Raw genomic sequence first — 20,785 nt, 5'->3', positions numbered from 1 at the left:
ATCCATGGGCCTGGGGATCCTAGGCTGTGCTCCCAGAGAGGCTGCTTCTGAGAAAGCCATACCGGCATTGCTCTGGGAAGACGGGCCTGTAGGGTAACCTTCTTGGGATCTGCACCTCCTGTCATCCTGCTGAGCACCTGTGGGGTTCCTTGTCTCAGACACTGTGAAATATAAGCTGAACTTGTGATACGCCACTCAAGTCTACACGTTAGAGATTGTCATACAGCATGCCTTGGATGTATTGATGTGCCTATGGTCAGAATCTCACTTTCCCTCTCGTTTTAACTGTGTCTCCTTGTACTGATATAACATATCCTACATTCATTTTATCAAGTAGTATCTTCGTTAGTCCCTTTTCAGAACAAGCTGGGCCTAAGTTAAGGCACACACATGCCACGCCCAGCACAGTGGGTGAGAAAGACCTGAAACAGCGGTGAGCGTGTAATGAAAAGACAGACACATATAATTTGGCAAGCGAGGAGTTGGGGGGGCCCTCTTGCTCTCCATGACAGAAAGACAAAATGGCTTCTTTCAGCCCGCACTTTTATTGGCAAAAGTCACATGAGATCATTAGGGAAAAGCTATACTGGGGAGTTTGATTAGCGAAGGCTCTGCTGTTGATCAGGAACATCTTGCTTTATTTTCACGGGGATGGATGCAGGGGTATGCAGTGAAGTGGAGCAGAGAGCATGTCCCGCCTCAAGACCGTCCATTCAGCATGCTTACCAGGACAATCACGAGGGCACAGTTTGCCGCACCCTCGAGACATGGGACAGGTTCTGGTCTCTGCTCCGCCAGGCTGCAACACACACATACATGCACACTCACATACATGTACATGTGTGTTTGACCTCTATCCTACTTGCTGGGCTGTTTCACACAGGCTTTTATCTATGTGGACTGTGACCAAGATCTTCCCTCTGCCTTCTGTCACCTTGCAAACTGCCAGTCCCTAACCCTCCATTTGGGGGAGGGGGGTCTTTCCTGAGTCATTGGGGTGTGATGAGTTTGCAAAAGTACATATAGGTAGATAATAAGCTTTCCTAAGAAAGCTGACCTTGCTTTGGTTTTCTAATCTTTTTTTTAAATTTCAGCATTGTTGATGTAGTGTTGTTCAGTTGCTAAGTCATGTCCAACCCTTTGTGACCCCGTGGACTACAGCACACCAGGCTCCCCTGTCCTTCACTATCTCCTGGAGTTTGCTCAGATTCATGTCCATTGAGTCAGTGATGCCATCAAACCATCTCATCTGTCACGTTCTTCTCTTCTTGCCCTCAATCTTTCCCAGCATCAGGGTCTTTTCTAATGAATTGGCTCTTCCCATCAGGTGGCCAGAGTATTGGAGTTTCAGCTTCAGCATCAACCCTTCTGATGAATATTCAGAGTTGATTTCCTTTAGGATTGACTGGTTTGATCTCCTTGTTGTCCAAGGAACCCTCAAGAATCTTTTCCAGCAACGCAGTTTCAAAGTGTCAATTCTTTGACACTCAGCCTTCTTATATCCGTACATGACTACTGGAAAAACCATAGCTTTAACTGAAGGATCCTTTGTTGATGTATAATTGGCCAGTGAAATTGTAAGGTATCAGAAGTGTATATGTGGTGATTTGATACGCGTATATATGGTGAGAGGACCCCCGTCTGGTTTGTTGACACATCCACCACTTCCTCACCTGCCTGTTGGTCGGTGTTTGGTGGGAACACTTAGGTCGTGCTCTCCTAGCAGTCTCCAGTGTCCAGCAGTGTCATTGGCTGCAGTCGCCCTGTTTGACGTGTGGTTTCCTATCCTGAGGGACACGCTGGTGGCCTGGATGTCACGGGGCCGAGTCCCAGCCTCTGTCTGGACAGCGGGCTGAGCTGTCCCTTTCCTGCCTCCTCAGTGTCACGGCCTCTGGGATGAAGACGACATCGTGGACAGCGGCTCGGACAAGGTGGACTCGGACGACGAGCTGTCCCTCGGCCATGGTAGGAGGGCCTCCTCCGACTCGCTCAAGTCCATCAACCTGGCTGCATCCGTGGAGTCGGTACACGTGACCTTCCCAGAGCAGCCGGCTGCCGTCCGGAGGAAGCGCTCCAGCAGCGGCTCCCAGACATCACAGGAGTCCAGCTTTTCCTCGAATAGGTCCAAGAGAGGTATTGCCACACGGTGTCACTGTAAGGACCCCTGAGTAGAGTTACTCCCTGGTGCCAGGGATCAGGGGCAAGGGAGCTGGGTGCTGTCAAGGCAGCAGATACTGTGATGTGAAATGAATGTACTTTGTAACCAGACCAAGTTCAAATCCTGGCTGAGCTGTGTGTATAGCCTGGGATGCTCACATCCCTGTCTAGGATGTCTGTCTGAATTCCCCAACCCCTGCCTAGCACAGAGATTTCACGTGTTGGTGAAAAGTGACCAGCACGCTGCCTCATACCTAGTGAGTGTCGGACACAGGGTAGTTGGCAGTCATACCCAGAGATTCTGCCGGGTGTGCCCAGAGTGCTGTACATCACGATTTATTTTGAAAGTACACTTCTATTTGATCAATAGGAACTTTATGCCAAACCACCTAGTTATTTCCTACGTTAGTTACTACTCTCTTACTGAACAGCCAGTGACAGGAAAGTACATGTGCGTTACGTCGCCCCTCTTGGGGTAACTGCGCTGTTGTATTGACAGCGCTCCTGTCTGCAGCTCTCCAGACCCTCTGTATTCATCTTTTTTCTGGCCAACACTGGCAGGCCATCTCATATTGGTTTTATAGTTAGAGAAATTTGGTCCTGAAAAAAGGCATGGTCCTGGACCTAGGCTAGAAAACCCACAACCAGAACCTAGGACCCCATTGAGCATGAGAAAAACTGCTCCCCAGTCTAATTCTTCCTGGGACAGAGGTCCCACAGCCACCCTAAGGAGCCAGGTGGGTGTGAAAGCCCACGGACGCCTTTGGCTGTGGAACCAGAGTAGGGGCTACAGATCCTGAGTTCTCCGCCGCTGTTCTTACAGGCATCTGTGCATCTTGCCCTCTAACCAGCCTCCAACTGTCCCTCTGCCGTGGAGGTGGCAGTCTTCTGACGCACAACTCAGGGCGCGTCTCGGTTCCTTCTTGTCTCCAGGCAGCACGAGCACCCGGAACAGCAGCCAGAAAGGAAGCAGTGTCGTGAGCGTCAAGCAGAAGAGCAGACGGGAACTTTACATGGAGAAGCTGCAGGAACACTTAATCAAAGCAAAGGCCTTTACCATAAAGAAGTGAGTGAGTGCGTGAGGATACCTGGGGGCTGGGGGCACCTCCTCAGCATCAGCCAAAGGCAACCTGCTTGAGAAGTGACCTCTCCCATCAAAAGTGTCATCAGCTTCAGGCAGAGCAAAATGCCCCACCGTGATATTGCTTTCAAGATTCACTTTCCAACAGGATGATTCGTTTTTATATCCATTGCACTTCTAAACACACTAGCTGACGGTATATAATTCCAGGCACACGAATGAGTCCAACCAGACAGGCAGTGAAGTCAAATTGGAAGGTTCTTGGAGATATGCTCACCCTCTAGAGGGAAACTGAGGTGCACTCAAGAAGTGGTTTGTCCTTCATGCAGCCCAAGGTCACCATCCAAGGTCACAGGGCCCCCCTCCCAGGTATCAGGGAGGCAGACCAGCAGCAGATGGGAGTGAAAACAGGGCCGGTGCCTCAAGGCTGGCCCTGAGCCTGAGCTCTGAGACCAAGGGCTGTGCTCACCTGGACATGGTCTTGAGTTGCGAACCATGAAGAGAAGGGGCAGAGGCTTGGCACACAGCCGGAGTGGAAGCACAGGGATGAAGGAAGCTGAGCCCCAGAGCCCAGGATGATGCCTAGCCCCGGGGGCGAGGGCGGAAAGGGGAGGAGCTGGGCTCCCAGCTTCTACCGGGGCCGAGCAGGACCAGGGGGTCCTGTCACTCTCACCGCAGCCCAGGCCCTCGGGTCTCATTACACCTTTTGCAGAAGAGGAGATGAAAGCACACAGGGCTCAGTAACAGGATCCAAGTCTCACAGGTGGAGAGTAACTGAATCAGGGCACAAACCAGCCCCTCGTTTCCCAGGCTACCACTCCGTTATGCTTCAGGAGAGAAGCCTTGAACTTGTGCAGAGTCTGTGTCAGAGCAGGGGCCCTGCCCCAGCGAAGTGTCCTGAGACCAGAGCAGGGGAGGGCGAGCTGTGCGGGAGGGCAGCAGAGGGCACAGTGATGGGATCTCTGGCAGGTCCTGCATTTCCACTCACCCCACACTGGGCGTCTGTCCCATAGGACCCTGCAGCTCTACGTGCCCATCAGGCAGTTCTTCTACGACCTCATCCACCCCGACTACAGCGCCGTCACCGACGTGTACGTGCTTATGTTCCTGGCGGACACCGTGGACTTCATCATCATTGTCTTCGGCTTCTGGGCCTTCGGGGTAGGTGGGGAACCAAGGCCACCGCACCGCGGGGATGAGCGATGCTGTCCTGCGGGTGCGTCCAGGCCTGAGCCTGCGGTCTCCTCCCCAGAAACACTCGGCTGCAGCCGACATCACGTCCTCACTGTCCGAGGACCAGGTGCCAGGGCCCTTCCTGGTGATGGTGCTCATTCAGTTCGGGACTATGGTGGTGGACCGGGCGCTCTACCTCAGGAAGACTGTCCTGGGAAAGGTCATCTTCCAGGTCATCCTGGTGTTTGGGATTCACTTCTGGATGTTCTTCATCCTGCCTGGCGTGACCGAGAGGTGAGGCCTTGGGAACTGGAGCTGTGGGGCCACTTTCCTGCAACCCGTAGGGGAAGGAAATGTTTTGTAAGGATAAGCCCGTAGGGAAGGAGAGGATAGGGGTTAATCAGTACCACTGCAAAGTCAGGGTTTAACACAATGCAAGTGCATTGTCTTACAGCTCTGCAGGCCAGGGGGCAGACCCAGGCCTCACTGGACTGAAATTACGATGTGGGCGGGGTGACGGTCCTTTCTGGAGAGTCCCCGGAGAATCCATCTTTTGACCTCTTCTAGCTTCCAGAGATGCCCAGGGTCTCCTCCTCCTTCTCCAAACCCTGCATCTCTTCCCTGCCGCGTCTTCTCCTGCCCACAGTGGAGCGAGGCTGTCCGTCTAAGGCCTGCTTGTGGGGCCCCCTGGGCAGCTACACTTCTTCCCGACCTCCAGGTCCCCAAGCCTAGCATGTCTGTCAAGTCCTCTTGGCCGGGGAAGATCACGCATTCCCAGGTTCCGGGGGTGAGGACGTGCCCATCTTCGGGTGGGGTCTGGGGGCATTCTTCGGGTGACCACACTGCCCTCCCAGCTGTGGAGGATGTCATTAGCTTAGGAATGACTCCTGCCAACCGAATGCGGCTGAGACGTCTGTGATAAGGACCTGCCTTTAGAAGCCAGAGGGAAGATGAGGCTTTTCTCTCTCAGCCTAAACTTGTGTCCTTCTGTACCGGAAGAGCATCCCACCCTGTACTTTTCTGTTTTCTCACCCAGGAAGTTCAGCCAGAACCTGGTCGCGCAGCTGTGGTACTTCGTCAAGTGCGTGTACTTCGGGCTGTCCGCCTACCAGATCCGCTGCGGCTACCCAACTCGGGTCCTCGGCAACTTCCTCACCAAGAGTTACAACTACGTCAACCTCTTCCTGTTCCAGGGGTGAGGGTGCTCGATGCCATCCTGGCCACGCACAGAGTGTGGGGGGCCGGGGGGCAGTAGGAGTATGGGGGCGGCAGAAGGCAGATTGCTTACCATCTGAGCCACCAGGGATGGGAGTGATTCTGTGGTCATGGCAGGAGGGGAGCCTTCCCAGGTGGCACTAGTGGTAAAGAACTCGCCCCCCAGTGTGAGATGTAAGAGACATGGGTTCGATCCCTGGGTTGGGAAGATCCCCTGGAGGAGTGCAGGGCAACCCACTCCAGTATTCGTACCTGGAGAATCCCATGGACAGAGGAACCTGGCGAGCTTCAGTCCATAGGATTGCAACAAGTCAGACACGACTGAGCAGCTGAGCACACAGCACACTCCCATTCACAAGAGCATCAAAAATAATAAAATACTCCAAGATAACTTTAGCCAAAGAAGTGTAAGATTTGTACGAAGAAAACTATAAGACTTAATGAAAGAAATTGAAGACACTTTCAAATGTATTTATAAAAGGAATTCCAGTTTTTTAAGACCATCAGCCAAAAAAGAAAGGAAGGGCAAATACCATTCCTTAACAGACTGACTGATAATGAAAAGCAGTTGTATTCCATGTAGAGTTTTTACAGTAACAGTGACCTTGAGAATTTTTCTGAGTTGTCAGGGCTGACAGTCAGGACCTTCATGAGCCTGCAAAATTGTCTAGCGATGGGGCCAGCCCACAGCTGTCCTTCTAACAAGACTTGGTTTCTACAGGTTCCGCCTTGTCCCTTTCCTGACGGAGCTGAGGGCTGTGATGGACTGGGTGTGGACAGACACGACCCTGAGCCTGTCCAGCTGGATCTGCGTGGAGGACATCTATGCTCACATCTTCATCCTCAAGTGTTGGCGGGAGTCGGAAAAAGTAAGCCAATAGCAGTGCCTCAGCCGTATTTGTGTCTTTTAGATACAGGCCGATTATAAGATTGATAAGAACTTCTGCAAGTTTTGTGGCCCAATAAATGAGGCAGAACCCGCTGGGACCTATGAACACCCCATTGACTTCATCCTGCTGGAGTTAGGAATCTGGATCTGCCGCTGCCATAGCAAGAAGAGCCTCCAGATGATTCTTCTTCTGGCAGATGCTTATTGTGTTGTTGTGAGAAGAGGTGACACAGTGCTGGACCACACAGTCATTCTGAAATGGCTCATCTGGGAGCAGGAGGGGGTGAGATGTGCTGGAGGGAAAGTGGTCCAGGTGTCTGAGACTCAGGTTCACCCTCTGAGTCACTCTTTGATGAGGGATAGAGGAGTGCAAAGGAAATCAAAGTGAAAATATCTGCTCATTCTGCTAGGCTGGATTTTAAGGTTTAGATGTGGATGGAATTATGATTCCATCAATCCGAAAGGACATCAACCCTGAATACTCACTGGAAGGACTGATGCTGAAGCCGAAGCTCCAATACTTTGGCCACTTGATGCAAACAGCTGACTCACTGGAAAAGACCCTGATGCTGGGAAAGACGGAAGGCAGAAAGTGAAGAGGGCAACAGAGGATGAGATGGTTGAATGGCATCATCAACCCAATGGACACGAACTTGGGCAGACTCTGGGATATGATGAAGGACAGGGAAGCCTGGTGTGTTGCAGTCCATGGGGGTCGCAAAGAATCGGACATGACTTAGCGACTGAACAACAACATGATTATTCAAGGGATTTTTCAAAAGTTTACCGTACGTGTGTAGTCCAGCCTCCAGAGTACCCCTGAAAGGAGACAGGTCCCACAGAAGCAGCATCTAAGTATGGAACAGGTGTGTAGACCCAAGCAGCCTCCAGGACACATGGCAGAGCTGAGCCCTCCACTCGCCTGCAGGCTGAGCTCCAGGCTGGGGAGCCCGTGTGATGCAGCAAATGGAGGTGATTCCAGCTTGGACAGTGTGGTCCTGACAACATGTGTCACAAAAGAAGTTAAAATGTTTTCCACCCGCCAAGGCGGGGAGGAGCCCCTTGAAAGGCACAGTTTCAAATATTCAGGAATTTAAAGTAAAATGTCTTTCTCCCACTTGATCCCTTAAAACCAGGGGTTTATTCAGCAGACGCTTTGGTCCCTTGGTCCACAGGTCTGCCCCCAGCAAACCCACAGAGTCCTTTTAAGGAAAAAACCACTCAGGCCCCAGTGGACCCTGTGGGGGTCACAGAGCAGGCTCCTCACAGCCCAGCATTACTGCCTCCCTTGTTCCCCGGCTGGGACTGGGTGCTTTCTGAACAGATTCAGGACGCAGTCCCGGGCAGACTTTGTGGTCATAGTGCCCGCCCCTCCTGGGGACACCACCTGAGCGTGCCACCCTCCCGTTGCAGAGGTACCCGCAGCCCCGGGGGCAGAAGAAGAAGAAGGTGGTCAAGTACGGGATGGGGGGCATGATCATCGTGCTGCTCATCTGCATCGTCTGGTTCCCGCTACTCTTCATGTCTCTGGTCAAATCCGTCGCTGGGGTTATCAACCAACCCCTGGACGTCTCAGTCACAATCACCCTGGGCGGGTACCAGGTAACCATGCCTCCGAGTCTCCAATCCCCCTCCCCTCTGTGGGTCCTTGTCGAGCGCAGCCCTCTCCCTGACCACCGGATGACTTACTGAGGTTCTGTGGATCCGCATCTCCTGTCTGAATATTGACAGTTCTGCAAATATGTGAGTTAAGGTACAGGAGACAGGGAAGAGAGAGCCCTGCACTGGCTGTGGGTAATACATAGTCTAATATTGTTCTCAGAACCCAGGATGCACAGAAGAAATTTCAAATATTAACCACCCCGTGTGTCTTTGTTTTCCAGCCTATTTTCACAATGAGTGCCCAGCAAAGCCAGCTGAAAGTTATGGACCAGCCAATGTTTAATAAATTCATTAAAGCTTTTTCTAAGGACACTGTAAGTAGATGCGTGGAGCTGGTCTCTGTGAACAGCTGTCACCTTGGCCAGCTGACTGTCGTCACCTTACTCACCACTTGGCCACGACCTGAGCTGGAGGGCAGGACTTCCCGGGGATGATCAGTTGTTACACTGCAGGTTCCTGGCCACTGGCCACTTTGATCATCTAAGATGTGGTGTCTGTATTATTGGACATAAGTGATAATGAACATAATTCCAATTAAGAGAATCTTCATGTTGAACACAACAGGTGCTGATCCTTTTCAAATCTCTAAAGTTTTTAAATCGTGGTAGATATTTATCCCTTTGACTGGGAGGTCTCCTGCAGGAGTCTATCCTAAAGAAGTCATTCAGAATATGGGAGAAGCCCCAGGCAGGTGCCTGCTTGTGACAGCATCCTCCCCATTCATAAGAACTAGGCAGCTTGGGGATTCAACAAGTAGGATTGAATGAATCAATTATGGCAGATTTTCCAAGCAACTTCCTTTCTAAGATGATAATTATGAAGATGATTTCATGGCATGAAAATTTCTCAAAATGAAAGAGATTTAAAAGGATGCCATTATTTTAAAATTGATTTTAAAAATTAAGACATGCATCCTCAACTGCATAGAATGGGAATCAAGTTCTGATGGTGGAATTGAGGCTGATGTCATCCTTCTCTCTGCATTCCATGCTTATAATACTATGACAGCATGACTCTTCGTGGTTGAAATCGGCTTTACAAATGATACTTTTAATTTAAGTACAGTGATTAGGCAAACAGATGCTTTTCCCCATTGTGGAATGATCAGCCTGTAATGCCCGCTGTCCACGCTAGTCTTGAGGAATACACAGCTGTGAGGAAGGGCCCAGATGTCCAGGGTGGATTAAACTTGTCTCTCTTATGAGAGGAATGTTCACCAATAGTTGATACATTTCTTATTTTTAGTGGGAAGGAAAAGATGACACTAAATCATCTGATTTTTCTGTACTGTTTAATTGGAGTGATTCCATGGCCTTGTGGGGAGGGGGCCTTCCCAGGTGGCGCTAGTGGTAAAGAACCTCCCTCCCCCACCCCCGCCACAACAGTGCAGGACATGTAAGAGACGTGGGTTCAATCACTGGATCAGGAAGATCCCCTGGAGGAGGGCATGGCAACCCACTCCAGTATTCTTGCCTGGAGAACCCATGGCCAGAGGGGCTGGCGGGCTACAGCCCATAGGGTCGCAAAGAGCTGGGCACGACTGACTCGACCCAGCACCCGTGCGCGTGGGAGTAGCAGCGCCGCCACTGGGGTCTGGTGATGTGACTGGAGCTCTTAGCGCCAGAACAGCCCAGACAGCGCGTTGGGATGAAAATCCCTCTGCACAGCCAGAGAGAGGGAAGGGTAGTCACCTTCTTGCATGTCCTCGGGGGTGTGGTCTATTTATGCAGCTGTGTTTGTGTGCACACAGGGTGCTATGCAATTTCTGGAAAATTATGAAAAAGAAGACATAACAGTCGCAGAACTGGAAGGAAACTCAAATTCTTTATGGACCATCAGCCCTCCCAGTAAGCAGAAAATGATACACGAACTCAAGGACCCCAATAGTAGCTTCTCTGTTGTTTTTTCATGGAGTATTCAGAGGTAGTTACTGGATTTCCGTGCATAATATCCCCCTTTTCCCCAACCTGAACTTGGGGTGGGGGTGGGGGGCATGGGAGGTTAGAAACCTCAGATTAACGTGGATCTGGGTTTATGTTAGTTCTCAAGTAATATCCATTCAATGCCACAGCTAATGTTTTTGTGCGTTATTAAACAATGATTTGCCTGAGACTCATTGGCCCAGCGAGAACGTCTCAATTTTCCTTTTTCTACTAACTTTAGCTCTAAAGCCTCTGACAGTGAGGTCAGTGAGTAAAAGAGAGAGGTGGAGAGAAAATAAATAGAGTCATGACTCATAGAATGAAACTGAGTCGGGTGAAGCTTGAGATTTCCCTGAGCTTGGGGTTTGGTCTTATAACACAGGACCTGTAGCCCCCGGAACCCCGAGTCTCCCTTGCCGGCCCGAGCACTGGGCAGCCCCTGTGGCTCTTTTCTCCAAGCCTGAGCTGGGGGAGCCCCTTGGGCAGGCCCAGAGGGGGAGAGCAGGGATATTCCTACCCTCCCCCCACCCCCAACATGAGCCTCTGGCCAGCCTGTGGCCACCACATCGCTTATCGGGAAAAGTTCTCGCATCCAAAAGCCCGACGTGTCTGTGGGGCTGTTTGGGGGCCTGACCCAGCACCTTGGCTGATGAGCTTTGTTTCTCTCAGGATTCCAGGCAGGTGTGGGGTAGGCTTGTTGGGTGCACAATACCAGCTTCTTGGCTGGAATTAAGAGAGAACCATGATAGGGAAGGAAGAAAGCCTTCTGGAATCTGAATTCACAGGGACATAGTAAAGAAGGATTTTGGAGAGGGAGAGGGCTGCTGAGACTTTAAAGACCTCCTTCTTTAATCTTATTTTCTCCTTTTAAATGTCCCAAACTCCCCACATGGAATTCAGTGTTGGCAAAAATGCCCTTCCTTTGAACAGCCACCCCCCAAAATTTTGATTGAACATTCTGTTTTTAATCGAGATAATGGACATGTGGCATTGTTCTAGTTGCGAGGGAGCAACTTGGAGATTTGATATTTATGTACTTTTCAAAATGGGCACCACAGTGTCTAGCGAACACTCACCACGTGGTTACCAACCATTTTCTCCTGTGATGAGAACCTTTAAGATCTACTCTTAGCAACTTTCAAGTATGCAATGGAGTTTTATTAAAAATAGTCACCATGCTGTTCATTATGTAACCAGGACTTAATTATGTTATAACTGAAAATTCATTCCCTTTAACTTCCTTTCATTCCTGAAATGAAATAATCCATTTCATTTACCACCACCACCACCACCACCACCACCTCTGGGAACCACCAATTCGTTCTCTGCATCTATGAATTCAGCTTTTGTGTTCTTATTTCTAGATTTCACACACAAATGAGATTATACAGTATTTGTCTTTATCTGACTTATTTCACTTAGCCTAATGCCATCAAGGTTCATCCATGTTGGCCCAAAGAGTAAGATTTCCTTCTTTTTATTCCTGAATAATATTCCATCGTGTGTATGTGTTATACCTTCTTTATTCATGTATCTGAGTGCACACGTTGCTTCTGTATCTTGGCTATTACAGATGCTGCCGTGAATGTGGTGGGGCAGATTTGTTTTCAAGTTAGTGTTTTCATTTTCTTTAGAAAAATACCCCAAAGTGGGATTGCTCCTATAGTAGTTCTATTTTTAATTTTTTGAGGAATCACCAACCTGTTTCCCACAGTGGCTACACCAGTCTCCATTCCCACCAACAGTGCACAGGGCTCCCTTCTCCCCACATCCTCACCAAATCCATCCCAGTGAAACAGTGCACAGGGCTCCCCTCTCCCCACATCCTCACCAAATCCATCCCAGTGAAACAGTGCACAGGGCTCCCTTCTCCCCACATCCTCACCAAATCCATCCCAGTGAAACAGTGCACAGGGCTCCCTTCTCCCTACATCCTCACCAAATCCATCCCAGTGAAACAGTGCACAGGGCTCCCTTCTCCCACATCCTCACCAAATCCATCCCAGTGAAACAGTGCACAGGGCTCCCTCTCCCACATCCTCACCAAATCCATCCCAGTGAAACAGTGCACAGGGCTCCCCTCTCCCCACATCCTCACCAAATCCATCCCAGTGAAACAGTGCACAGGGCTCCCCTCTCCCCACATCCTCACCAAATCCATCCCAGTGAAACAGTGCACAGGGCTCCCTTCTCCCCACATCCTCACCAAATCCATCCCAGTGAAACAGTGCACAGGGCTCCCTTCTCCCCACATCCTTACCAAATCCATCCCAGTGAAACAGTGCACAGGGCTCCGCTCTCCCCACATCCTCACCAAATCCATCCCAGTGAAACAGTGCACAGGGCTCCCTTCTCCCCACATCCTCACCAAATCCATCCCAGTGAAACAGTGCACAGGGCTCCCCTCTCCCCACATCCTCACCGAAACTTGCTGTCTCTTGCCTCTTTAGTGATGGCCATCATGGCCATTCTGAGAGATGTGAGGTGACATCTTATTGCAAATATTCTGTTCAAAATATGGATTCTGTGAGTCCTCGTGGAGACTAACATCGCTGGGCTAACCTAACGTGCCTCAGGGCCCTGTTAGATGCTCAGGTCCACGTCTCTTTGGGTCCCCACACTCTTCCTCCTCACCTGTGATCGGTGTTGAAGGTGCTTGCAGCCTCCTTGGATATCTGAGAGGCTGGACGTCCAGGTGAGGTGGACAGAGAGGTTGGGGTTGACAATCGTGGACCCAGTGAAACTTGGTGAGATGAGTATTTCAGGAGTTTTAATCTCACCTGCAGATCTGTGAATAACCACTGACCTTGGCCTCTTCTTTCTTCTTTCACAGAAACATGAGTCTGGGTGCAAAAGCAGAAATAGCAACAGATAAGCTTTCTTTCCCTCTTAAAAACAAGACACGAGAGAATATTGCTAAAATGATAGCTGGCGGCGACACGGAAAGTTCCAGGACGCCCGTGTGAGTTGGCTATCGTTGTTAACACAATGACAGCAGGCGTGTGTATCTGGTACAGAGTCTCCTCTACAAACATGGGTGGGCAAGAAACTCAACCTACTCACTTGGGTGACTTGAGTGAGCCTGTGCTTAGAGCCCCAGGTGGGCTGCATCAAAGCCCCACCTGTTCTCCACCCACTCCCTCCGCCCAGCATGTCTGGGGAGGACTGAACTCGTCTCCAGGTGACAGACTTTGCTCCCACCTGGCATAATCACCAAAAACCAAGAAGAGTCCCTGGGAGACCCTTTTCTACCATCACCCCTGCTTCTGGGGCACTGAATCCCTGGCTAATGGAGAGGGGTGAGAAGGCAAAGGGGCAGATGGAAATTTGAGGAGGGAAATCTGTATCTTTTATATTAAGATCTTATATATAAGCTGTATCTTATATATTCCCTGCCACACGACACTGCACTCCAGACATCTAAGCTGTGATGTTAGAGTCTCATGTGAGAACCAGCAGGAGCAAACAACTGCTGCTAATCCCAAACTGCCCAGTGCCCAGCTCTGTCCCCATCTGCCCCAACCCAGGTCAAAGCGCTGAGGGTGAGAACCAGCACCATGCAACCCTCAGACATGGTTCTGAAAGTACCCCATGTCAGGCACTGACCACCAAGGGCCCCCTGAGACCCGTCAGGCTCTCCCCATCTCTTTCTGATGAGAAAGCAACCTAAAGAGATGGAGCAGCCATGGGCTGAGGGCTCAGGTGCCAGTCCTCTCTTCCCTCCACCCGCATCCTCATATCAGCTGGAGCAGCCCATTCCACTAGAGACAATTTTGAAATCCTGAAAATTAAAATTGGAAGCGTGGGCAGATCTTAGCAAGAAAGATAGCCCCTTGCTTCAGAAAAGTCACAGGTGTGGAAAAATCTGTATAGCCATCTTTAAGCCATTAATTAGCTTGGTACAGAGGTGGCCTGAACATTTGGTTAGAACCTGGTGAATTTATTCAGCTTTGGAGACTTCCGATTTTAAGGGACACTACGTGTATTTACATTATGTAAAATATACATAGTGTATTTTAATACACTATGATGACTGCACACTGCATAATTATAGGAAGACTTTCACCATTATTTGTTTGAAATGAGGTCAAAAGTAGCAACAACAACAAAAAAATCATTTTTGCATGGTGATGCAGTGGTAAAGAATCTGCCTGTCAGTGCAGAAGACTCGGGAGATGTAGGTTTGATTCCTGGGTTGGGAAGATTCCCTGGAGGAGGAAATGGCAACTCGCTCCAGTATTCTTGCCTGGGAAATCCCATGGACAGAGGAGCCTGGTGGATTATGGTCCATGGGGTCAAAAACAGTCGAACACGACTAAGCAACTGAGTATGCAAAACAGCTAGAACTTAATTACCTCTTTTTTTTTTCTTAATTCCCAGGACCATAGAAAGGATTTACCCGTACTATGTGAAAGCACCCAGTGACTCTAACTCCAAACCCATAAAGCAGCTTTTATCTGGTAAGAATGAGAAGGAATCACTTCGAAACAGTTCTTATTCTTTCTTTCAATCAGCATCTACAGTTTGCCCTTGCAGCCTCTCTCAAGCTCCTTGCCAGGTTTCTTTCTCATGTGACACAGTTGACAAGAAGCCTAGGGCTCCAGGCTATATCCACCAGCAAGAGGGGATCACTTACTCACCCAGGGCAAGTTCGTCATCTTCCTTTCTTCATCAGTATAGAACGTGATTGACTGAAATCTATATTGAGTGACAGGTTAACAGATTTATTAGAACCTATTTACTTGCTTCTATTAGCAACCACATCTTTGGCAGAAAATTGCCTCCTACAGTGTTAATGCCAAAGGCCCCATGATAAAAACAAACAACAAAAAAAAGGAGGGCAAGAAATGGATGTGATTCAGCCCAAGGGTGACTGAGTGCTGGTAGTCAGGCTCCATCTATTACAGTTCTCACCAAGCAAAACTCAGCTCAGAGGTCACCTCCTCTGGGAAGCCGACCAGAAGCGGTCTCCCCAGGCTCACAGACCTTGTTGGTACAGGTGCTGTGGTGGTTGCCACGTGCCCATAAACTGGGCTTGTAGAGGTGGCCTTTCCCACTGGACCAGGCTGCGTGCAATTGGGTGACCCCTGAGCCCCTCCTGCAGCACCTTCTTCCTGGAAGATGCTCAATAAACAGGGCTAACAGGAAGGAGCCCGTCGATTCCATCACAAGTCAGTTATTGCGGTTTTTAAATGTCTAGTTAGTTGTTGGGACTTGTCAGCAAAGATCCTCCAGTGACGGGGTTCCCTTCTCCCTATAGCAGCAGGACTGGCCTCTTGGAGAAAAAGAGAGACCCCCTGTCACCCAGGCCCACCACTCCTTTTCCTCACAGAGTTGACATGCCCCTGTGCCCTCATCCTGGAACCCAGTGCCATGGGTACCAACCAGCTTGTGCCATCCCGGAACTGCTAAGTGCATTAAATCCTTAAACTCTCCTGCTAATCAGATTTCATATTTCTCTTTCTCCAGAAAATAATTTCATGAACATCACCATCATTTTGTCCAGAGACAATGCGACTAACTCGAACAGTGAGTGGTGGGTTCTCAACTTGACTGGGAACAGAATCTACAACCAGGAAGCGCAGGCCCTGGAGCTGGTGGTCTTCAACGACAAGGTCAGCCCCCCCAGCCTGGGGTTCCTGGCCGGCTACGGGTAAGGAGCCGTTTTGCAATCGACGGTCATGAGAGGCCCCCTCTGCACCCCACCAGGCTGAGGACAGAAGTCTTTTATCTTCCTAGAATTCTCAGATTCTATAGCTGTGTTATTAGAATTCACAGATCCTTGGCTCTTCATATCATATTTTTAAAATTTTATTGAAGTATAGTTAATTTACAGTGTTGTATTAATAGCTGCTTTACAGCAAGGTGACTGTTATACAGATATATGCATTTCTTTTTCATATTCTTTTCCATTATGGTTTGTCACAGGGAACTTAGTTTCAAAAGATGAGGAACCAGAGTCCCAGAGAAGTAAAAAAATGCTTTGGGTGGTCCTTCCACCAAACACAGGACCCAAAGCCATATTTGCTGTATTTCCAGCTTTTTGACTATTGCTTCCTGCTACCACACAGTTTGGTGCAATTTGGGGTTTAATCTAGAAATTGGGGTCAAGTTCTCTCTTTTCTGCTAATGTTGCCTTCTGACCTTAGCAGATGAGAGTCAGTCAGAAATCAATTTGGGACGTGCCTGATGCACTTCTCCGCCTTCTGATGCTTCAGTCCTCTAACAGGCACCCCCCACAGGACACTGAGGTTTTCCACTTCCTAGAAAGAGCCTCTTAAGAAATCATTGTCTCTTCGGAATTTTATTATAAACACGAATCTCTGAGAAAGGCAGGGAAAAGTTCTCGATACAGAAAGTGTGTATAATAACAATTGCATTTCTACCACATATATCATGTAGCTTCCCCAGCTGGCTCAGTGGTAAAAAATCTGCCTACCAAGAGACACTGGTTCGATCCCTTGGTGGGGAAGATCCCCTGGAGGAGGAAATGGCAACCCTCTCCAGTATTCTTGCCTGGGGAATCCCATGGACAGAGGAGCCCGGAGGGCTGTAGTCCATGGGGTCTCAATGAGTTGGATACAACTGAGCATGCGTGCACACTGCATAGCTCATGGATATGACGTATGCAGTAAAACCACCAGAAGTTCATACATGAAACTGTTAACACTGCTTGTCTCCAGAAGGTGAGATTTCAAAGGACTTTGATTTTTCAAGTCTTACAGTTCTGTACTGTGTAATTTAAAAAAAGAAAGAGAGCATGCATTACCTTTTTCATTAGCCAAAAAGTCAATGTTTTCACCAAAGTGGAATAATTTGAGCTTTGGTAAGTCTATCACATCCTCTGTGGCATTTGAGGGAAAGTGTTGTTATGTTTTCTCATGTGTGTGTGTGTGTGTATGTGTGTGTGTGTTTCTGTTAACCATATTTAACTGCCAAATACTATTTCTACCTCTTTTTCTTCATCTTTTTTTCCCTAGTATCATGGGCCTCTACGCTTCCGTGGTGCTGGTGATTGGGAAGTTTGTCCGGGAATTCTTCAGCGGGATTTCTCACTCCATCATGTTTGAAGAACTTCCCAATGTGGATCGGATTCTGAAATTGTGCACAGACATTTTTTTAGTCCGGGAGACCGGAGAGCTGGAGCTCGAGGAGGATCTCTATGCCAAATTAATATTCCTATACCGGTCGCCAGAAACCATGATCAAATGGACCAGGGAGAAAACAAACTGACACCCTGGCCACAGACCGCGAGCCGAGTTAACGTGGGGATTTTCCAAAGAAAAAAAGAAAAGCACAATCTTGTCCTGCGAGCTAAGCGTTTCCAGTTCGGCAGAAACAGTCTCTGTGCTGACGGGAGCAGAAGGGCTGGGCTCCCTTTTGCCCCCAGAGCTGTGAGCCAAGGCGCTGTTGAAACATCCTTCGTGTTAATTCCGTTCCTCTGAAGTCGGGGCTGCTCGCCTGTCAGTCCATGGTGTCTCGCGTCCTGATTGACTGTGTGGAGGAGTCGCTGACAGGTCTCATCCTAGAGACACAGGACAGCAGGAGGAGGAAGGAGAGACCTCCTGGGTGGACGGTGCCCTCCTGGAGATACCAGGTCATTGCAACGCCACGCCTGGTGCTCGGCTGCAAAGGGGACACTGCTGTGGGGAGGGGCCAGGGGCCTGCACTCCGAATATGCAGCAGAGTCAGGGCTGAAGCCCCTACACATGTTTCTAGAGGGAAGGAGGGAGGGGCCGGTGACCCACGGTGACGCCAGTGGAAGGATAAGCCTCATTCTAAGCAAAAAGATAACCTTAGTGACACTTACTGCCTTACCTTAACTGAAGAGTAATACGAATTCTTTCCATTCAACACCAGTGACTTCTCAGGAAAAAAAAAAAAAAAAAGCAGCAAAATAAAGACATGGATGCAGTGTTGCCGAGGCCCCGTGGCTCTTCTGGTTTCAGAGAGTTCCTGCTTCCTGTAAAACCCCGACCCGGGAGACAGACAGAGATGCCGCCCGGTGGAAGTGGGGTCCTTGGACGCTGTCACCTTTGCTGACTGAGGTCTGAGCTCCCCTCTGCCCCCCTCACCCTTGCTTCCTCCCGTTTCCATGACTCACAGCAGTGGTTTTTCCAGTATGTGACATTTTTTTCCCTATTTTTCAGGTCTCTCAACAAGTTTACATATTCCAATTCACATTTTTACATCTGAGACGGGTTTTTTTAAGTTCATAATTATGAAAGAAATATGTATATTGAGCTTGGGGAAATAAACAAACGGCCTTTTCTTAAATTATTATTATGGGTCATACAACGTCTTCATGAAATAACAATGTAGCATGAACAATTGATGATTGACATGTAGTTTTCATTCCATATTAAAGGACAGTTTCTGAGAAGAATCATTGAATGGACTAGAATATGTCCCAAATAATTGACCCTCTGTAGTTTGGGTTCGGGACTGACTTAGAATAAAGCACATCCTGCAAAGTCACTTTAAGAATACTCTTCCTTCTGCCTTGTTGCATGAAATAGGAGAAGCGACCTTTCTGTGCTGTGTGCCCAGAGCTAAGAACCCACTTCTGGTGGGTTGGTTGTATTGTCGGTTTTCTCATGTGGGTGCTCAAGGGGATTAATAAAAGCAGAAACGACTGGTAAAAAAATAAACTTCCCATGAGGAAACCATTACAGTGAATACAGAGCTTTTAAAACATATCAGAGTTCAAATGATGCCCAGTGTCTTCTAGAGAATCAGTGCAGACCTGTACCTCCGCTGTGAATGCCCGGAACCTGCCGCCCCAGCCCCCCACTTAGGGTAAATGCTTGTCATCATAGCAATAAATGCCAAGCACTCAGGGACCTCAGCAGCCTTCCTGCACGTTCCAGTTGGTGAATTCTTTCTTTTAAAGACATCGGCGGGGGATCTGGAGAGAGAGCATACAGCACATTTAGGGAGGAGGGGAGAGGGACTCCCTCTCACAGGCACAGAGGTCAAGAACAACAGGATGGAAGACAAGTCCCATTGTTCAAGAAAGAGCCTCAGGTGTGGAGGAGGGAGGACACAGAAGGACACAGAGATGTAGAAGGCCCCGTCCTGCCTGTGTTGGAGGGGGACTCACCCAAAGAAGGAGGTGGCTGCCTGGGACCCCAGCCCAGCCTGTCACCACCCCATTCAGCCGGATTCTCTGATAACAAGAAGGCGTCAGCAGGCTGTAACCAGCCACAAATAAGCACCAGGACCTGCCCGGAGAATGATGGACGCATGTCCCTTAGAATGAGTCCTCTGGAGACATCTTGGAGAGGGGTGTCCCCAAGGACCTGGGCGGTGGCCCTCCTGGCCAGTGAAGAGGGAGAACTAGGCAGAGAGCCCGTGAGGCTGGCCTCACCCCTGGGGGCGCTGGTGAGCTGGTGCCCAGTGAAGGTCCAGCATCTGGATGCTTTATTCACAATTGCCAAAATCTCAGAAGCAGCCAAGGTGCCCTTTGGTAGATGATCAGATAAATACACTAGGTTAGAACCTAGATGATAGAATATTGTTATTCAGCACTAAAAAGAAATGAGCTCTCGGGACATGAAAAGACATGAAGGGAATGTACACGCATTTTACTCAGTGAAAGAAGACAATCTGAAAAGGCTACACACTGTGGGCTTCCAACTATATGATGTCTTAAAAAAGGCTACATACCATGTGCTTCCAACTGTATGATGTTCTGGAAAAGGCAGAACTGTAGGGACAGTAAGACAATTGGTGGTTGTCAGGGGTTGAGGAGGAGGGAGGGGTGAACAGGCGGAGCACAGAGGATTTGTAGGAGAGTGAATATACTGTATGATACCAGGCAGATGGATACCTGTTGTTAGAAATTTGTCCAGACCCATAGAACGTCCCACGCTGGGAGCGAACTGTAATGTGAACTACGTGTGGCCTTTGGGTGACAATGACGTCTATGTCGGGCCCTCACTTATAACAAGTGTCCCATTTGGTGGGGGATGTTGGTAATGGCATGTGTGGGGCCAAGGGTTATTGGGAATCTCTGTATCTTCCTCGTACCTCTGCTATGAACCCCAAACTGCTCTATAGAATGATTTCAATAAAAAGGCACCTGTAATGTTGATAAAAGCTCAGTGAGGGGCATGAATATGAAAGTGGAGAGAGACCTGGAATGTTCCGGTGATGCTGTTCCTCCCTGTGGAAAAACCCACGCAGGAAAGCGGAGAGAAGAGCCTCCCAGTCCTTCTTCTTTAAACCCCTTAGTTCAGTCATTAGTCCCTGATTAGCCCAGCATGTGGCTTCCTCTTGTGGCTCAGCTAGTAAAGAGTCTGCAATGCGGGAGACCTGGGTTCAATCCCTGGGTTGGAAAGATTCCCTGGAGAAGGGAAAGGCTGCCCGCTCCAGTATTCTGGCCTGGAGAATTCCATGGACCGTATAGTCCATGGGGTCGCAAAGAGTCAGACACGACTGAGCGACTTTCACTGTATTTCATACTGTGACTGTTCCACTAGATCGGGGGAAGCCAGCCTGGAGACCCCCAACTGCCCTGAGCCCATCCTCCAACACCAGCATCCTCATGGGACTCCACTGGTCAGTCTAGACTTTGTCCCCAGAAGACTCTGAAGTGGCTCTGAAACTCCATCAGTTCAGTGGTTTTTACGCTACACCACACCTAAGTCCAAACTTCTAGCCCTTATTCTGTTTCCATCACAC

General features: G+C 49.3%; 1 protein-coding gene across 4 annotated transcripts in view; it reads left to right on the top strand.

Annotated features, from left to right (window-relative positions):
- The window catches only part of PIEZO2 (piezo type mechanosensitive ion channel component 2), a 257,611-nt gene extending 239,034 nt beyond the window's left edge, over positions 1–18,577 (top strand). For 3 of the 4 annotated variants that reach the window (XM_042239280.2, XM_042239279.2, XM_060405256.1), the window contains 13 exons: positions 1,881–2,133; positions 3,091–3,223; positions 4,252–4,399; positions 4,491–4,705; positions 5,448–5,606; positions 6,348–6,495; positions 7,929–8,117; positions 8,399–8,491; positions 9,928–10,100; positions 12,933–13,061; positions 14,480–14,559; positions 15,569–15,752; positions 17,080–18,577. In XM_042239280.2, coding sequence (XP_042095214.1) covers positions 1,881–2,133; positions 3,091–3,223; positions 4,252–4,399; positions 4,491–4,705; positions 5,448–5,606; positions 6,348–6,495; positions 7,929–8,117; positions 8,399–8,491; positions 9,928–10,100; positions 12,933–13,061; positions 14,480–14,559; positions 15,569–15,752; positions 17,080–17,332 — 2,157 coding nt within the window. In that variant the 3' untranslated portion in view covers positions 17,333–18,577. Of the gene's footprint in view, positions 1–1,880; positions 2,134–3,090; positions 3,224–4,251; positions 4,400–4,490; positions 4,706–5,447; positions 5,607–6,347; positions 6,496–7,928; positions 8,118–8,398; positions 8,492–9,927; positions 10,101–12,932; positions 13,062–14,479; positions 14,560–15,568; positions 15,753–17,079 lie in introns of those variants that run through there. The other variant, XM_042239281.2, reaches the window with a different exon arrangement.
- Positions 18,578–20,785: the final 2,208 nt, after the last annotated feature.

This window comes from Ovis aries, chromosome 23 (genome assembly GCF_016772045.2).
Source record: "Ovis aries strain OAR_USU_Benz2616 breed Rambouillet chromosome 23, ARS-UI_Ramb_v3.0, whole genome shotgun sequence".
In the NCBI taxonomy this organism is placed as follows: domain Eukaryota; kingdom Metazoa; phylum Chordata; class Mammalia; order Artiodactyla; family Bovidae; genus Ovis; species Ovis aries.
Note: the sequence above shows the minus strand (reverse complement) of the source record. Positions and strands in the feature narration are given on the sequence as shown.